Raw genomic sequence first — 16,834 nt, 5'->3', positions numbered from 1 at the left:
TAATGTAACTTTTCAAACCTATTGGTAGGTTGCAGCAAATCAAACTTTGGAAGCCTTATGGTGACACCTTCATCAAACTAGGTCCAACTCTGTAATATTGCCTCAATATATCCCTACCTCTCCAGTTCTACAAGAGTCACTGGACTGGATGGTGTTCACGAAGTTCAGTCAGTTCTTGGATGGGGAATTAAATGAAATATTTTTATGGAATTAGGGATTTGTAATCATACATGATATAGGCAGCACGGTGGCACAGTGGTTAGCACTGCTGCCTCACAGAACTAGAGACCCGGGTTCAATTCCCGCCTCAGGCGACTGATTGTGTGGAGTTTGCACATTCTCCCCGTGTCTGCGTGGGTTTCCTCCGGGTGCTCCGGTTTCCTCCCACAGTCCAAAAATGTGCAGGTTAGGTGAATTGGCCATGCTAAATTGCCCGTAGTGTTAGGGGCAAGGGTAAATGTAGGGGAATGGGTCTGGGTGGGTTGCGCTTTGGCGGGTCGGTGTGGACTTGTTGGACCGAAGGGCCTATTTCCACACTGTAAGTAATCTAATCAAAAAAAAAATCCACTTTGTGTACTTTCCAACTTAGAGCCCTTGATATACGAAGGTGAAGAGTACATGAGATGTGTTAGAGAAAGAAGGTAGAAGAGAAACTGTTGGAAATAAAAACACACCAGAAAGTCTAAAATATCTTGTCCTTCATATCGGATATTATCATTACACTTCAAGGAGACAATTAAAAATGCAATAACGTTAAAATGCTCACCGCATGCCTGGCACTCTGCAATGGTGTGACGCAACAATGTGGTTTCTGTGATCTGTAGAAACAAAATGGAGTTGATATAACCTTAAAGATCAAGGAACAGTAAGATAGTGGTTGTACAATGAACAGCAGTCTAGCGAAGGTTGACCAGAGGCAGGAAATAGGGCTTCACTTCCAGCTGCTGCATTATGTGTTACAGGATGAAGTAAATTAAAAGCATAAGCTCTCATAGGACATCATAGGAAAAGGTGGTGGTATAGTGGCAATGCCACTGCACTAGTAATCCACTGCACCAGACTAATGTTCTGCTGAAATTTGAATTCAATAAAAAAAAATCAAGAATTAAATGATGAATAAACTCAGGGTCGCTAATGCTCTTAAGGGAAGGAAATGAACTTGATGTGGGTAAATCACCACAAGCTGCCTTTAATTTGGCTACGTATTAAGAAATCTCACAGACAATCCAGCACTGAGAAAAATAATGTAAACTTCATTGCATGTAGCAATCAAAATAAGAACATAAGAACGAGGAACAAGAGCAGGCCGTCTGGTCCTTCAAACCCACTCCGCCATTCAGTAAGATCATGGCTGATCTTTTTGTGGCCTCAGCTCCAGTGAGCTGCCCTCTCACCATCACCTTTAATTCCTTTATTGATCAGAAAGTTACATTAGCTTTAAAAACATTCAATGAGGAAGCCTCAACTACTTCACTGGGCAGGGAATTCCACAAATTCACAACCCTCTGGGTGAAGAGGTTCCTTCTCAATACAGTCCTAAATCTCGCCTTCCATTTTTGGGGCTATGCCCTCTTTTCCTAGTTTCACCTGCCAGTGGAAATATCCTCTCTATTTCTATCTTATATGTCCTCTTCATAATTTTATATGTTTCCAAAAGATCCCTCCGCATTTTTCTAAATTCCAATTAATATAATCCCAGTCTAATCAGTCTCTCCTCATAAGCCAACCCGCTCAACTCCAGAATCAACCTAGTGAATCTCCTCTGCACACCTTCTAGTGCCAGTACATCCTTTCTCAAGTAATGAGACCATAACTGCACACAGTACTCCAGGTGTGGCCTTACCAGCACCCTGTACAGCTGCAACATAAGCTCCCGCTTTTAGATTAGATTACTTACAGTGTGGAAACAGGCCCTTCGGCTCAACAAGTCCACACCAACCCACCAAAGTGCAACCCACCCAGACCCATTCCCCTACATGTACCCCTTCACCTAACACTACGGGCAATTTAGCATGGCCAATTCACCTAACCTGCACATTTTTGGACTGTGGGAAGAAACCGGAGCACCCGGAGGAAACCCACGCAGACACGGGGAGAATGTGCAAACTCCACACAGTCAGTTGCCTGAGGCGGTAATTGAACCCAGGTCTCTGGCACTGTGAGGCAGCAGTGCTAACCACTGTGCCACCGTGCCGCCCGTAACTCAATCCCTTTGGCAATGAAGGACAATATTCCATTTGCTTTCTTAATTACCTGCTGCACCTGCAAACCAACCTGTGATTCATGCAAAAGGACACCGAGGTCCCTCTGCACAGCAGCATGCTGCAATTTTTTTACTATTCAAGTAATAGTCCTTTTTAATGCTATTCCTACCAAAATAGATGATTTCACATCGTATTCCATTTGCCAGACCTTTGCCACCCACTTAAACTATCTATATCCCTCTGCAAACTTGCAGAGTCCTCTCTACACCTTGCTCTAACACTCAAATTAATGCCACCCACAAACTTTGACACACTACACGTGGTCCCCAACTCCAAATCATCAATGTAAATTGTGAATAATTGTGGTCCCAATAATGGTCCCTCAGGTACACTACTAGTCACTGATTGCCAACCAGAAAAGCACTCATTTATCCATACTCTTTCCTTCCTGTTAGTTAACCAATCCTCTATCCATGCTAATACATTACCCATAACACTATGCATCTCTATCTTATGCAGCAGCCTCTTGTGTGGCATCTTGTTGAATGCCTTTTGGAAATCTAGATACACCACATCTACTGGGTCCCCATTGTCCACCATGCTCCTAGCATCTTCATAGAATTCTAGCAAATTAGATTAGATTAGATTAGATTAGATTAGATTACTTACAGTGTGGAAACAGGCCCTTCGGCCCAACAAGTCCACACCGACCCGCCGAAGCGCAACCCACCCATTCCCCTACATTTACCCCTTTACCTAACACTACGGGCAATTTAGCATGGTCAATTCACCTGACCTGCACATCTTTGGACTGTGGGAGGAAACTGGAGCACCCGGAGGAAACCCACGCAGACACGGGGAGAACGTGCAAACTCCACACAGTCAGTCACCTGAGTCGGGAATTGAACCCGGGTCTCTGGTGCTGTGAGGCAGCAGTGCTAACCACTGTACCACCGTGCCGCCCAAAAAGTTAAGGACGACCTGCCTTTCATGAACCCATGCTGTGTTGATCCAACGGGACAATTTCTATCTAGACGTCTTTCTATTACTTCTTCAATAATAGATTCTCACATTTGCCCCACTAAAGATGGTAAGCTAACTGGCCTATAATTCCCCATTTTCTATGTGCCCCCTTTTTCAAGCAGTGGTGTCACAATTGCAATATTTCAATTTTTGGAACTGCCCAGAGTCCAGCAAATTTTGGAAAATTACCACAAGCGCATTTGTTATTTTTCCCACTATCTATTTTAGCACCCTGGGATGCATTCCATCAGGACCAGGAGGCTTGTCTACCTTTAGCTCCATTAGCTTGCCCAACACTACCCCTCAGTGATAATGATTGTTTCCACGTCCTCACCAACCTCAGTCTTCTTGTCAATTACTGGCATGTTATTCGTGTCCTCCACTGTGAAGACTGACTCAAAATACCTGTTTGATGCTTTGGCCATTTCCTCATATCCCATTACTAAATCCCCTTTCTCATCCTCTAAAGGATGAATGTTTACTTTAGCTACTTTTTTTTAATGTTCATAGAAACTTCTGCGATCTGTCTTTATACTCTGTGCTAGTTTACACTCATAATCCATCTTCTAAGACCCGCTATAGGAAAGATATTGTGAATGTTGAAAGAGTCCAAAAATGATACACAAAGATGTTGCCGGGCTGGAGAGTTTGCACTATAGAGAGAGGCTGAATAGACTGGGCTATTTTCCCTGGACTGTTGGAGTCTGAGAAGTCACCTCATAGAAATTTATAAAATCATGAGGGGAATGGATAGTCAAGGTCTTTTCACCAGAGTGGGGTAATTCAAAACCAGAGGGCATAGATTTAAGGTGAGAGGGGAAAGATTTAAAGGGGACCTAAAGGACAACGTTTTCATGCACAGGGTGGTACGTGTATGGAATGAGCTGCCAGAGGAAGTGGTGAAGACTGGTACAATTGCAACATTTAAAAGGCTGTGGATGGGTATATGAATATGAAGGCTTTAGAAGGATATGGGCCAAGTGCTGGCAAATGGGACTAGATTAGGTTGGGATATACGTCGGCGTGGACGAGTTAGACAGAAGGATCTGCTTCCGTGCTGTACATCTCCTTGACTCTATGACTCTAAAACCCCTCAAGTAAGCAAGTTAAGCCTCACAACCCAACTTGACTATTACCCAATCAGCAGTCACATGACACTGGTTATATACCAACCAGTTTATTTAAAATCACACATTTTCAAGGCACTGCTCCTTCATCAAGTAAAGTGACTTCACCTGACAAAGGAGCAGTGCCCCGAAAGCTTGTGACTTCAGATAAACCTGTTGGGCTATAACCTGGTGTCGTGTGACTTTTGACTTTGTCCACCCCAGTCCAAAACCAGCACCTCCACATCATGGCTATTACTCAATTAATGGAAGAATCTAGCCAGGATTTCAACCAATGGTGGACTATGTGGAAGTGTTCAGGGTTTGATTGTTATACAAAGTTGTTTTCTGGAGTTCTGATAAAGGAAAATTCTGGAGTTTGATTCTTAGACAGATATTCGTCCTTCGGTCTCTGAGGTGATATCTTGATGATTTTTTTAGAGTCTTTACTCAGAGTTACTGCAAGTCTGCAGCTGCCCTTCTTATTAAAAGCAATTTCTTTGTTTCTTGTTACACTTGGCATTGACTATCTGTTCGAAGACATAGCTTTCCTGAGAACATTGGGTGAACCGTCTTTTGGAATACTGTGTCCTCTTTGATTGCCTCGTTGTAGGAAGAATAGTATTAAGCTGGAGAGGGTTCAAAATAGATTTGCCAGGATGTTGCCAGGCATGGAAGGTTTGAGTTGTAAAGAAAGATGTGATAGACTCAGAATTTTTCACTAGAGTGTGAGATGTTGAGAGACAACATGACAGAAGATTACAAAATGAGAGGTATAGATAGTCAATGGTCATTGTCTTTTCCTCAAGATGAAGGATTTCAAGGCTGGGGAGCACATTTTTAAGGTGAGAGGAGAAAGATTTAAAAAAGACTCAAGGGGCAAATTGTTTTACACAGAGGGTAGTTTGCGTGTGGAATGAACTTTGAAGAAGTGGTGGGTGCGGGTACAATTACAACACTTAAAAGACATTTGGATAGATACATGAGTAGCAAAGGTTTGGAGAGAGTGTGGGCCAGGAGCAGGTGGGATTATGTTTGGCATGAACTGGTTGGACGGAAGGGTCTGTTTCTGTGCTGTATGACTCTATGACCCTATAACTCCTTAAATTCTTCTGCAGGATAATCCTTGTCCTTTGTGGCCATAAAGCATCCAGTTTATCAGGCAGGTGTCAAAGCAGTTTTGTCTATGTAATCTCGCCAAGACATGGCTAATTGCTTGAGTCTCTGTGTAACAGCTTGTCTTTGTTCCTTAACTGTCCATACCAGACAAAGTAATTGCTATGTGTAGTCGTGTTTGTTGATTCACTCAGTCCGTAAACAATTATTAACGTTCTGAAGTCTATGATATCATATTTCCTCCTCTTTGTTCATTATCTTTAACATGATGATCAAACACTAGTTTCCCACAACATCATCGTAACCAAATTGAGTCACTATACAATACCCAATTTAAAGTGCACCATTTCATTATGCAGACAGAACTTTGCAAACCACTAATCAATAAATGAAGTTAAGAATAATGATCAGTAAATAAATCATAATAAACATACACAAAACAAAATATAGTAATCAACATGCATTTACAGCAATGGGAGAGGTGAGAGTGCAGACTAGGGGCTACTGGGAAGGTCAATTTCCCTCCTAAGTACTTACCTCGTGAATAGGCGGAGTGAAGGCTCAACAGGAATGGACAAGGACACGGAGATTGCTGGGCACATGAACTGATATATTTGGGCTGTGGCTAAACCTGAGACACTACATGTGTAGTGTTTCCTACACATTCTCCTCCTCTAACCAAATAAAAAGGTAAGGTGTTTTTGGTTTTCTTTCCATTTACTCCTTCTCTCTTGGCAACTTAGAGCTGGGGTTATGAAGGCTTGGGCGGTTGTTTGCTCCTCTTGCAGGATGTGGGGGGTAAGGGTCACCACTGGGTGTCCCTGCTGACTTCGCCTGCGAGAAGCGCACCCAACTCCAGCTCCTCTCAGACCACATTAGGGAACTGGAGCCAGAGCTGGATGAACTTTGGATCATTCAGAAGGCTGAGGGGGTGATAGAGAGGAGTTATAGGGAGGTAGTCACACCTAAGTTACAGGATAAAGGTGACCGTCAGGAGAGGGCAAAGGAATAGGCAGACAGTACAGAAAGCCCTTGTGGTCATTCCCCTCAATAATAAGTATACTGCTTTGGATACTATTGGGGGAGGATGATCTACCAGGAGAAACCCACAGCGGCCTGGTTTCTGGCACTGAGTCTGGCTATGTGGTTCAGAAGGGAAAGAGCAATAGTGATGGGAGATTCAATCATGAGAGGAACAAACACGAGATTCTGTGGTCATGAGCGAGACTCGCGCATGGTGTGTTGTCTCCTGGGTGCCAGGGTCAGGGATGTCTTGGATCGAGTCGACAGGATTCTTAAGGGGGAGGGAGAGGAACCAGAAGTCATGGTACACACCGGTACCAGTGACATAGGTAGGGAAAAGGATGAGGACCTCAAAAGAGAATATAGAGAGTTAGGTGGGAAGCTAGAAGGCAGGATGAGCAGAATAGTAACCCCAGGATTGCTACTGGTGCCACGTGCTAGTGAGGCAACGAATAGAGAGTGAGTGCAGATGAACACATGGATGTAGGGCTGGTGTAGGAGGGAGGGTTTTAGATATGTGGATCATTGGGATATCTTCTGGGGAAGGTGGGACAAGTACAAGAAGGATGGGATGCATCTAAACTGGAGGGGCACCAATATCCTGGGTGGGAGGTTTGCTAGAGTTCTTCAGGAGGTTTAAAGTAGATTGGCCATGGGGTGGGAACCTGAGTTATGGATCAGATAATGGAGTAGCAAGTGAATACCAGATACAGCAGAGAGACTGTGATGAGGGACAGGCACTTGATCGGGTTATGGGTTTAAGTGTATCTACTTTAATGCAAGAAGTATCAGGAATAAGGGTGACAAACACACAGCATGGATCAGTACTTAGAATTATGATGTTGTGGCCATTACGGAGAGTTGGATATCACAGGGGCAGGAATGGTTGTTGGATGTTCCAGGGGTTCATACAGTCATAGAGTCGTAGAGATTTACAGCATGGAAACAGACCCTTAGGACCAACTCATCCATGCCGGCCAGATATCTCAACCTAATCTAGTCCCATTGGCCAGCACTTTTCCTACATCCCTATAAATCCATCCTATTCATATACCCATCCAGATGCCTTTTAAACATTCCAATTGCACCAGCCTCCACCACTACTTCTGGCAGCTTATTCCATACACACACCACGTTTTGCATGAAAAGGTTGCCCCTTAGGTCCCTTTTATATCTTTCCCCTCTCACCCTAATCCTATGCCCTCTAGTTCTGGACTCCCCCACCCCAGGAAAAAGACTTTGTCTATTTATTCTATCCATGCCCTCGTGGTTTTATAAACCTCTATGATGTCACCCCTCAGCCTCTGACGCTCCAGGGAAAACAGCCCCAGCTTATTCAGCCTCTCCCTATAGCTTAAATTTTCCAATCCTGGCAACATCCTTGTAAATCTTTTCTGAACCCTTTTAGGGTTCACAACATCCTTTCAAAAGGAAGGAGACCAGAATTGCACACAATATTCCAAAAGTGGCCTAACCAATATCCTTTACAGCCACAACATGACCTCCCAGCTCCTGTACTCAATACTCTGACCAATAAAGGAAAACATACCAAACGCCTTCTTCACTATCCTATCTACCTGTGACTCCACTTTCAAGGAGCTATGAACCTGCACTCCAAGGTCTCTTTGTTCAACAACACTCCCTAGGACCATTCTTTTAAGTGTATAAGTCCTGCTAAGATTTGCTTTCCCAAAATGCAGCACTTCGCATTTATCTAAATTAAACGCCATCTGCCACTCCTCAGCCCTTTGGCCCATCTGATCTCTTGTAAATTCCTCACTGCCTCTAACTGTCGCTCCAACTAATCCATTCGATCTAACAGGATTCACAAGCAATGACATTTATTGCAGATATAATCCTCTGTTAAGTAACCCTTAAAGTGTCCTGAAACTCATACAACCGACAAGAAGAGCATATCACTCTACTAAAGACCATTTGCTCCTTCCAATCTACAAATCCAGAAACCAGCACCATCTTATTGCTCTACAAAACACTGCTCCAGGCTAACTTAGATTAGATAGCTTAGACTCCCTACAGTGTGGAATACTTATTGCTTATATTTTAAATATTTAATCAACAGACAGATCACAATAAAAACATATAATCAAGAAAGAACCCACTCTACTCGCTATTGTAGATTTACAGCAAAGCTATACTTAAATCTAGTCACTTATCTGTTTCTGTGCTATGATCTCTCCCAAACAGGTTCAAGATCAATTGTGAATTTTGCTGTTTGTTAAGTTTTCCTCAACACACTCCGATGTTCTGTGATACATGAATTCAAACAGCAAAGGCAGTAACTGCACAGATTCATTGCTGTGTCAGTTAGCAGTGTGGGTTTCTTTCTCTCTCTCCCTTACAGAGCATGTGCTTGCTGCCTTTGTCTGTCTTTCTCCCTTTCAAAAGTGCTGTTGGTTTGACTTTTTTTTTCAAAGTTCCAAAACAATCGCAACAGCATATAAAACAGTAATTGCTGCTCCTGCAATTTGAGGAAATCACCTTCAACACCTAAAATACCTCAAAAAAGGAGCAGCCTGTTACAGCCAGAAATTTTCCCACCCTCCATCTTGGGTTTCTATGTTTCAAAAAGAATAATGGGAGAGGTAAAAGAGGTGGAGGAGTTGCATTGCTAATCAGGGATAATATCACAGCTGCAGAAAGGGAAACCCCAAGGAGGGTTTGTCCACAGAGTCAGTATGAGTGGAAGTCAGAAATAGGAAAGGGGCAGCCGCTTTAGTGGGAGTTTTCTACAGGCCCCCCAATAGCAACAGAAACATGGAGTAGGAGATTGGGAGGCAGATTTTGGAAATGTGCAGAAGTAACAGGGTTGTTATGACTTTGACTTCCCTAATATTGGTTGGAACCTACTTAGTTCAAATAGCTTGGATGAAGCAATTTTTAGCAGGTACGTCCTGGAGGGATTCCTGACACAGGCTGACTAGAGAGGAGGCCTTTTTGGATTTGGTGCTTGGCAATGAATCATGCCAGGTGTCAGATCTCTCGGTGGGAGAGCATTTCAGTGATAGCGATCACAACTCCATGACCTTTACTCTAGTCATGGAGACGGATAGGAGCAGACTGTATGGGAAAGTATTTAATTGGGGTAGGGGGGATTACAATGCTGTTAGGCAGGAACTGGGAAGTCTAGATTGGGAACAGATGTTCTCAGGGGACATTTTGCACTGCTGCCTCACAGCGCCAGAGACCCGGGTTCAATTCCTGATTGTGTGGAGTTTGCACATTCTCCCCGTGTCTGCGTGGGTTTCCTCCGGGTTCTCCGGTTTCCTCCCACAGTCCAAAAATGTGCAGGTTAGATGAATTGGCCATGCTAAATTGCTGGTAGTGTTAGGTGCAGGGGTAAATGTAGGGGAATGGGTCTGGGTAGGTTGCGCTTTGGCAGGTTGGTGTGGACTTGTTGGGCTGAAGGGCCAGTTTCCACACTGTAAGTAATCTAATCTAATCTAATCAAATGTACAACAAAAATGTGGAGGTTGTTTAGGAAGCCTCACAGCCTCACCACCCGATGCCTGGAGGAAGAATGCTTTATCTTCCGCCTTGGGACCCTCCAACTACACGTCATCAATGTGGATTTCACCAGTTTCCACAGTGCCCCTCCCCCCACCTTATCCCAGTTCCAACCTTTCAACTCGGCACTGCCCTCTTGAACTGTCCTACCTGTAAATCTTCCTTCCCACCTACCTGTTCCACCCTCCTTTCTGACCTATCACCATTACCCCCCACCTCTGTCTACCTATTGCATTCTCAGCTACCTTCCCCCCAGACCCATCCTCCTCCCATTTATCTCTCCACCCCCTTGGCTCACAAGCCTCATTCCTGATGAAGGGCTTTTACCCGAAATGTCGATTCTCCTGCTCTTCAGATGCCGCCTGACCTGCTGTGCATTTCCAGCACCCACTCTCGACTCTGATCTCCAGCATCAGCAGTCCTCACTTTCTCCTAGTTGTTTAAGATGCACCTGCTGATAGTGCTAGACAGGTTTGTCCCACTGAGGCAAGGAAGGGATGGGAGGTGGAAAGAACTTTGGGTGACAAGATATGTGGAACATCTAGTCAAGAGGAAGAAGGAAGCTTAGTTAAGGTTGAAGAGGCAAGGATCAGACAGGGCTCTAGACAGTTACAAGGTAGCCAGGAAAGAAGTGAAGAATGGACTTAGGTGAGCTAGAAGGGGGCATGAAAAAGCTTTAGCGGGTAAGATTAAGGAAAACCCTAAGACGTTCTACACTTATGTGAGGAACAAGAGGCTGGCCAGAGTGAGGGTAGAGTCGATCAGAGATAGTGGAGGGAATTTGCGCCTGGAGTTGGAGGAAGTAAGGGAGGTCCTTAATGGATACTTTGCATCAGTATTCACTACTGAGAGGGACCTTGACATTTCTGAGTGAAATGTCAAGGTGAAACAGACTGATACGCTAGAACAGGTTGATGTTAGGAAGGAAGATGTGCTGAAAATTTTAAAAAACATAAGGATAGATAAATCTTCTGGGCCAGACAGGATATATCCTGTGAGGACGTGAGGGAAGAGATTGCTGTGCCTTTGGCAATGATCTCTGCATCCTGACTGTTCACTGGAGTACTATCAGATGATTGGAGTGTGGCAAATGTTATTCCCTTGTTCAAGAAAGGGAATAGGGATAATCCTGGGAATTACAGACTAGTCAATCTTATGTCAGTGGTGAGCAAAGTATTGGAGAGGATTCTGAGAGACAGGATGTATGATTACCTGGAAAACCATAGTTTGATTAGAGATAGTCAGCATGGCTTTTTGAGGGGCAGGTCATGCCTCACAAACCTTATTGAATTCTTTGAGGATGTGGCAAAACATGTTGATGAAGGTAGAGCAGCGGATGTAGTGTACATGGATTTTAGCAAGGCGCTTGATAAGGTTCCCCATGATAGGCTTATTCAGAAAGTAAGGAGGCATGGAATACAGGGAAACCTGTCTCTCTGGATACAGAATAGGCTGGCCCATAGAAGAAGAGGGTGGTAGTAGATGGAGAGTATGCAGCCTGGAGCTCAGTGACCAGTGGTATTCACAGGGATCGGTTCAGGGATCACTGCTCTTTGTGATTTTTATAAATGACTTGGATCAGGAAGTGGAAGGATGGTTTGTAAGTTTTCCAATGACATGAAGGTTGGTGGAGTTGTGGAAAGTGTGGAGAGCTGTTGTAGGTTGCAATGAGACATTGACAAGATGCAGAGCTGGGGCTGAGAAGTGGCAGATGGAGTTCAAACTGGAAAAGTGTGAAGTCATTCACTTTGGAAGGTTGAATTTGAATGCAGAATACAGGGTTAAATACAGGATTCTTGGCAGTGTGAAGGAACAGAGGGATCTTTGGATCCATGTTCATTGATCCCTCAAAGTTGCCACCCAAGTTGATGGGGTGTTTAAGAAGGCATATGGTGTGCTAGCTTTCATTGGCAGGGGGATTGAGTTTAAGAGCTGCGAGGTTATGCTGTAGTTCTATAGAGTCCTAGTTAGATCATACTTGGAATATTGTGTTCAATTCTGGTCGCCTCATTATAGGAGGGATGTGGAAGAGGGTGCAGAGGAGATTTACCAGGATGCTGCCTGGACTGCAGGAAATGCCTTATGAAGTAAGGTTGAGGGATCTAGGGATTTTCTCACTGGAGCGAAGAAGGATGAGAGGTGACTTGATAGAGATGTACAAGATGTTGAGAGACATAGATAGAGTGGATAGCCAGAGACATTTTCCCAAGGCAGAAATCACTATCACAAAGGGACATAATTTTAAGGTAATTGGAGGGAGATTTAGTGGAGATGTCAGAGGTAGGTTCTTTACTCGGAGAGTCATGTGTGTGGAATGCACTGCCAGCGGTGGTAGTAGAGTTAGATACATTAGGGACGTTTAAACAACTCTTGAATAGGCACATGGAAGATAGTGCAATGAAGAGTACATCAGTTAGTCTGATCTTAGAGTAGGATAAAAGGCTGGCACAACATTGAGGGGTGAAGGGCCTGTACTGTGCTATACTGTTCTATGTTCTATTATGCTTCACCCATTTCAGCTTTAAGATTATAATTTCTTAACAGAACTAATTCTCTTTTCAACTGCTGTATTTTTTGTTGACGCCAAAAGTGAAACATGAGTGTAATAAAAACAAGATAAATCCAAGTACACAAAATAATAATAACAAGATGTGAAATAATACAAATTTATACAGCCATGTGTACATTTCTTCCCTAATCCCAGATGTCATCCCACTAAGAATGTTTTGAATATCAGTCTTGATGTCTAATAGGCTAAACCTTAACATGTAACCTGTTTGCCTTTCTCAAAATCCCTTTTATTTTTTCCAAATGTTCCATCTGCAGGGCAATATGGACCTCATATGTTTGCCTAACCATAATCATTGCGCTAGTTGAATCAGTTATATCAAAAGTCACAGATTCTTTTCCTCTTGATGTTAACCAATTCCATTGATGAATGCAAAATGTTGAATCAGTGATGAGATAAGACAGATAATAACAATAATATCCTTTTAAAGATGTTGTAATGCAGTATTCTCCTTCATCTCCATATCCAACTCTATGTTGTCTTGGTACTTGAAGTTTCGTGAGTACAATTAACTGTTTCATTACAGCTGGACTTAACTAAGTGGTGGTAACTGAGTACCAGAGAGATTCAGAATAACCAATTCATGATGGATTTTTTTACAACACTTCACCCCTTTTTCACATAATTATCCTTCCTCTGGGTCCTCCTAATCTTACAGGACATCCTACAGAATGTTCAATTGCTTCTGATGTAAGTGAAGGTGTGATCTGAAGTTCTGTGCATATCATCAGCACAAATGGTTCCCAACTCCTGACCAGTACTACACATGTAAAAGCCAAGCCAACAATGCAATTTCAATAATCAGCTTCATAGTTTATCTAAACCTCAAAAACAAAAGATCAAGGTAGTTCCTGCTCTTATTTATAGTTTATCAGTTTACACAGGTAGAGTCATAGAGTCATAGAGATGTACAGCATGGAAACAGACCCTTCGGTCCAACCCATCCATGCCAACCAGATATCCCAACCCAATCTAGTCCCACCTGCCCGCACCCGGCCCATATCCCTCCAAACCCTTCCTATTCATATACCCATCCAAATGCCTTTTAAATGTTGCAATTGTACCAGCCTCCACTACATCCTCTGGCAGCTCATTTCTTTAACCTGAATTGAATTCTTCTAAAATTTGTACTCATCAAGATTGTTGACTGTGAAATATTCCTTTCAGGGTGGTGCTGGAAAAGCACAGCAGGTCAGGCAGCATCCAAGGAGCAGGAAAATCGATGTTTCGGGCATCAGATTCCCGATGAAGGGCTTTTACCCGAAACGTCGATTTTCCTGCTCCTCGGATGCTGCCTGACCTGCTGTGCTTTTCCAGCACCACTCTAAGTTAGACTCTGGTTTCCAGCATCTGCAGTCCTTGCTTTTACCAAATATTCTATTCAGCCACCTCAACCAATTTATTATTCCAAAAACACATTATTCCAAAAACACATTCACCAAGGTGCTCTTAATTTATCAAACAAAAGACTGTGGTTCAAACTTAGTCTTACTCCTTTTTACTCCCTCTCTCTAAGGTTTGTGAAGATGTTGAAATTGATTGGGATTGGGGTCCTGTTCCAGTCCCTCTATAGTATATCAGAAAAGTATGTCAGACTCCTCTGACTCTCCAGAAGATAGATCTTAACTTTTTTCTGGCTGACTCTAGAGTTTATTCACACCCTTATCTAACCTAGCTTCAAATTCTGCTATGTGTTTGTCTCACATTTCAAAATACCTAGTTTATATCCCAATTACTGGTTGATTCATTAAATCTTTATCTTACTTTGGGCTTGTACTAGACTATACAGAGAATCTTTATCCAAATATGGCAGAGGGGTGTTGGGGTCAGGAATATAATCATATTCCCTGCCCTGATTTGAACACTATACGGCTTCATCCTCAACCGGTCCCCAATCTGGGTTGCACCTTTCATTCCATAATCTCTGTCTAGGTCCCAAAGCACAGAGAAACCATCTCTGGAAAGCTGTGATTGTAAGACCTCAATTTCTTGTTGACAGCATTCTGCACTTGTTGCTCAAGCTATGTTTGATGCAATACTTTAAGTGCTGCCTGAAGATCTTTACATTTATTTTCCTTATCCTGAATCTTAATTTATGATACTAGAACTTGTCCCTGTGCCTTCTCAGCATTTTAGTTCATTATTTCAAATTGCCTTTGTTAATTTGAGAGGTAAACTACCTTTTCCTCATTGGCAATTTCTAGGGATTTAACCTTTCCCTTTAATTCTGTGTTTTCTGATGGGAATACTGGCCTTTACTGACCGGTAGCCTCCAAGGTAACAAGTTTCTGTTTCAGCTCTGCACGTTTTGACAGTAATTCCTCAACTAACTGACTTCAACTCCCTTATCTCAGCAATTCCCTGCTTTAACACAGCCTTCATGTACAAAGTTCATGCAAAAAGACAACAAGTTCCATCAGCCCATTCTCTTTGGGTACACGTTTTCCCATGGAATTTCAAGGTTCTTAGTTTTCAGGTTGCTTGAGACTTTGTCATTCTGATTTCTCTCAACCATGACTGGAATCCATTGCTCAGGGTGACAGAGATTCTTGTTGCTGTCCTGTTTCCTTTATTTTTGCATTGGTAACTCGCTGATTTCTAGCTCTTGGAGCGAGAAAATACCTTTACCTGAGAGACAGAGGGTGACTAGGGGATAGTTCTTTGACTGTGACCTTTAAAGCACAGTATCACTCAGACCCAGGCTAGTACTGTATATGTGAGTATCTTTCCATTGCTATACACAAGAAACTCAGTCCCACTACAGCACATCAGTAGCGTTGAAATTGGCTTTTCCACCTTGTGTATTCTTCAATGGGATAGAAAACATCATACATCTGCAATTTGTACAGTAATCCTCATTTGTGGGGTGGGGGTGGGGGGTGGACTGGGGGCTTGCTATTGAGCAGGAGGTTATCAGTCATCAGCTGCTTTTGTAGTCACAAAGGAGCACAGCCCAGTTGGTTTATATGTGCTAAAACAAAACAGAGAACTGCAGGTGCTGGAAATCTGAAACAAAAACAGGAATTACTGGTGAAACTCTGCAGGTCTGGTAGCATCAATAAGAAGAAAACAGAGTTAACATTTCGAGAATAGTGACTCTTAATCAGAACTGTTAGCAGCTAGAAAAAAGTGGTATATGTGCTGAAGGAAAAGTTGGAGGTGGAGCGAGTTGGAGCTGGGGGGAAAGGTTAGCGGATAGGTAGAGACAGAGCCCAGAGAGAGAGAGAGAGAGAGAGAGAGAGAGATAACGGGTAGGCAAACAAGGGGTTTATTGATAGTAAGCCAGGACAGAGGGGAGGTGAATAAGTGATAATGACAGCTGAGTGTACGCGAGCTGTGCTGAAAGCAACCCAAGTCATAACAGGACCAGGAGCAGGGATTGGTAAAAACATGGAAGGATGGGGTCAGGCTCTAAAGTTATTGATGTTGAGTCCTAGAGGCTGCAGGGTGCCCAACTGGAATGTGCAATGTTGTTCTTCGAGCTTGCACTGAGCCTCGCTGCAGCAGGCCTGAGTCAGAGATGTTGGCCAGGAAACATGGTGGTGCTGTTGATGTGGCAGGCAACTAGACGTTCAGGGTCATTTTTGCAAAAAGAACATAGGGGCTCTGCAAAGTGGTCACCAACTCTCTATTTTGTCTCCTCAGTGTAGAGGACATTGTGAGTAGCAATTATAGTAGACTAGATTGAGTGAAGTGAGGGTAACTCATTGTTTCACCTAGAAGGTGTGTCTGGGGCCTTGGATAATGTGGAATGAGGAGGTTAAGAGGCAGGCGTTATGCTTTCTGTGATTGCATGGGAAAGTGCTGTGGGGTATGAGGAGACATTGGGAATGGAGGAGGACTGGTCCTTGGTGTACCAGAGAGAATGGTTCCTGCGGAAGGCTGACAATGAGTGGGAGGGAAATATGTCTCACAGTCATATCATCCTATTGGAGGTGACGAAAATGGAGGCTTTAGTTGCGGAGGCTGGTGGGGTGCTAAGTGAAGAGTGTGAAAAACAACAGGAGATGAACGAACTGACCAGATGGCGAAGTAGAGAACCTGCTGGAAGGAAAAGGTATCAGTCAACCTCAGTTCAACACTATTCTTCAGTGCCAGCTAAGAAAGGGAATACCCTCATGAATCAACAGCCACAGCAGATGATGCCCAATTAGAAGTGGCATACACCACTGGCACAGTGCCAAGATAGAAAAGTGCCATTGATGCCATACTAATATCATCTTAATCTGTATTGCCACCTTTAAGGATTTATGCACATATGCATCCAG

At 43.4% G+C, this 16,834-nt stretch overlaps 1 protein-coding gene across 1 annotated transcript in view; it reads right to left on the bottom strand.

Annotated features, from left to right (window-relative positions):
- thbs4a (thrombospondin 4a) overlaps positions 1-16,834 on the bottom strand; it is a 125,960-nt gene that overhangs the window by 56,087 nt on the left and 53,039 nt on the right. Inside the window, exon 6 of the mRNA XM_043706705.2 lies at positions 767-818. Within this exon, the coding sequence (XP_043562640.1) occupies positions 767-818 (52 nt within the window). The remainder of the gene's footprint in view (positions 1-766; positions 819-16,834) is intronic.

This window comes from Chiloscyllium plagiosum, unplaced genomic scaffold, assembly GCF_037043375.1.
Source record: "Chiloscyllium plagiosum isolate Xiang-an unplaced genomic scaffold, Cpla_swu_hap1 HiC_scaffold_2, whole genome shotgun sequence".
NCBI lineage: Eukaryota > Metazoa > Chordata > Chondrichthyes > Orectolobiformes > Hemiscylliidae > Chiloscyllium > Chiloscyllium plagiosum.
Note: the sequence above shows the minus strand (reverse complement) of the source record. Positions and strands in the feature narration are given on the sequence as shown.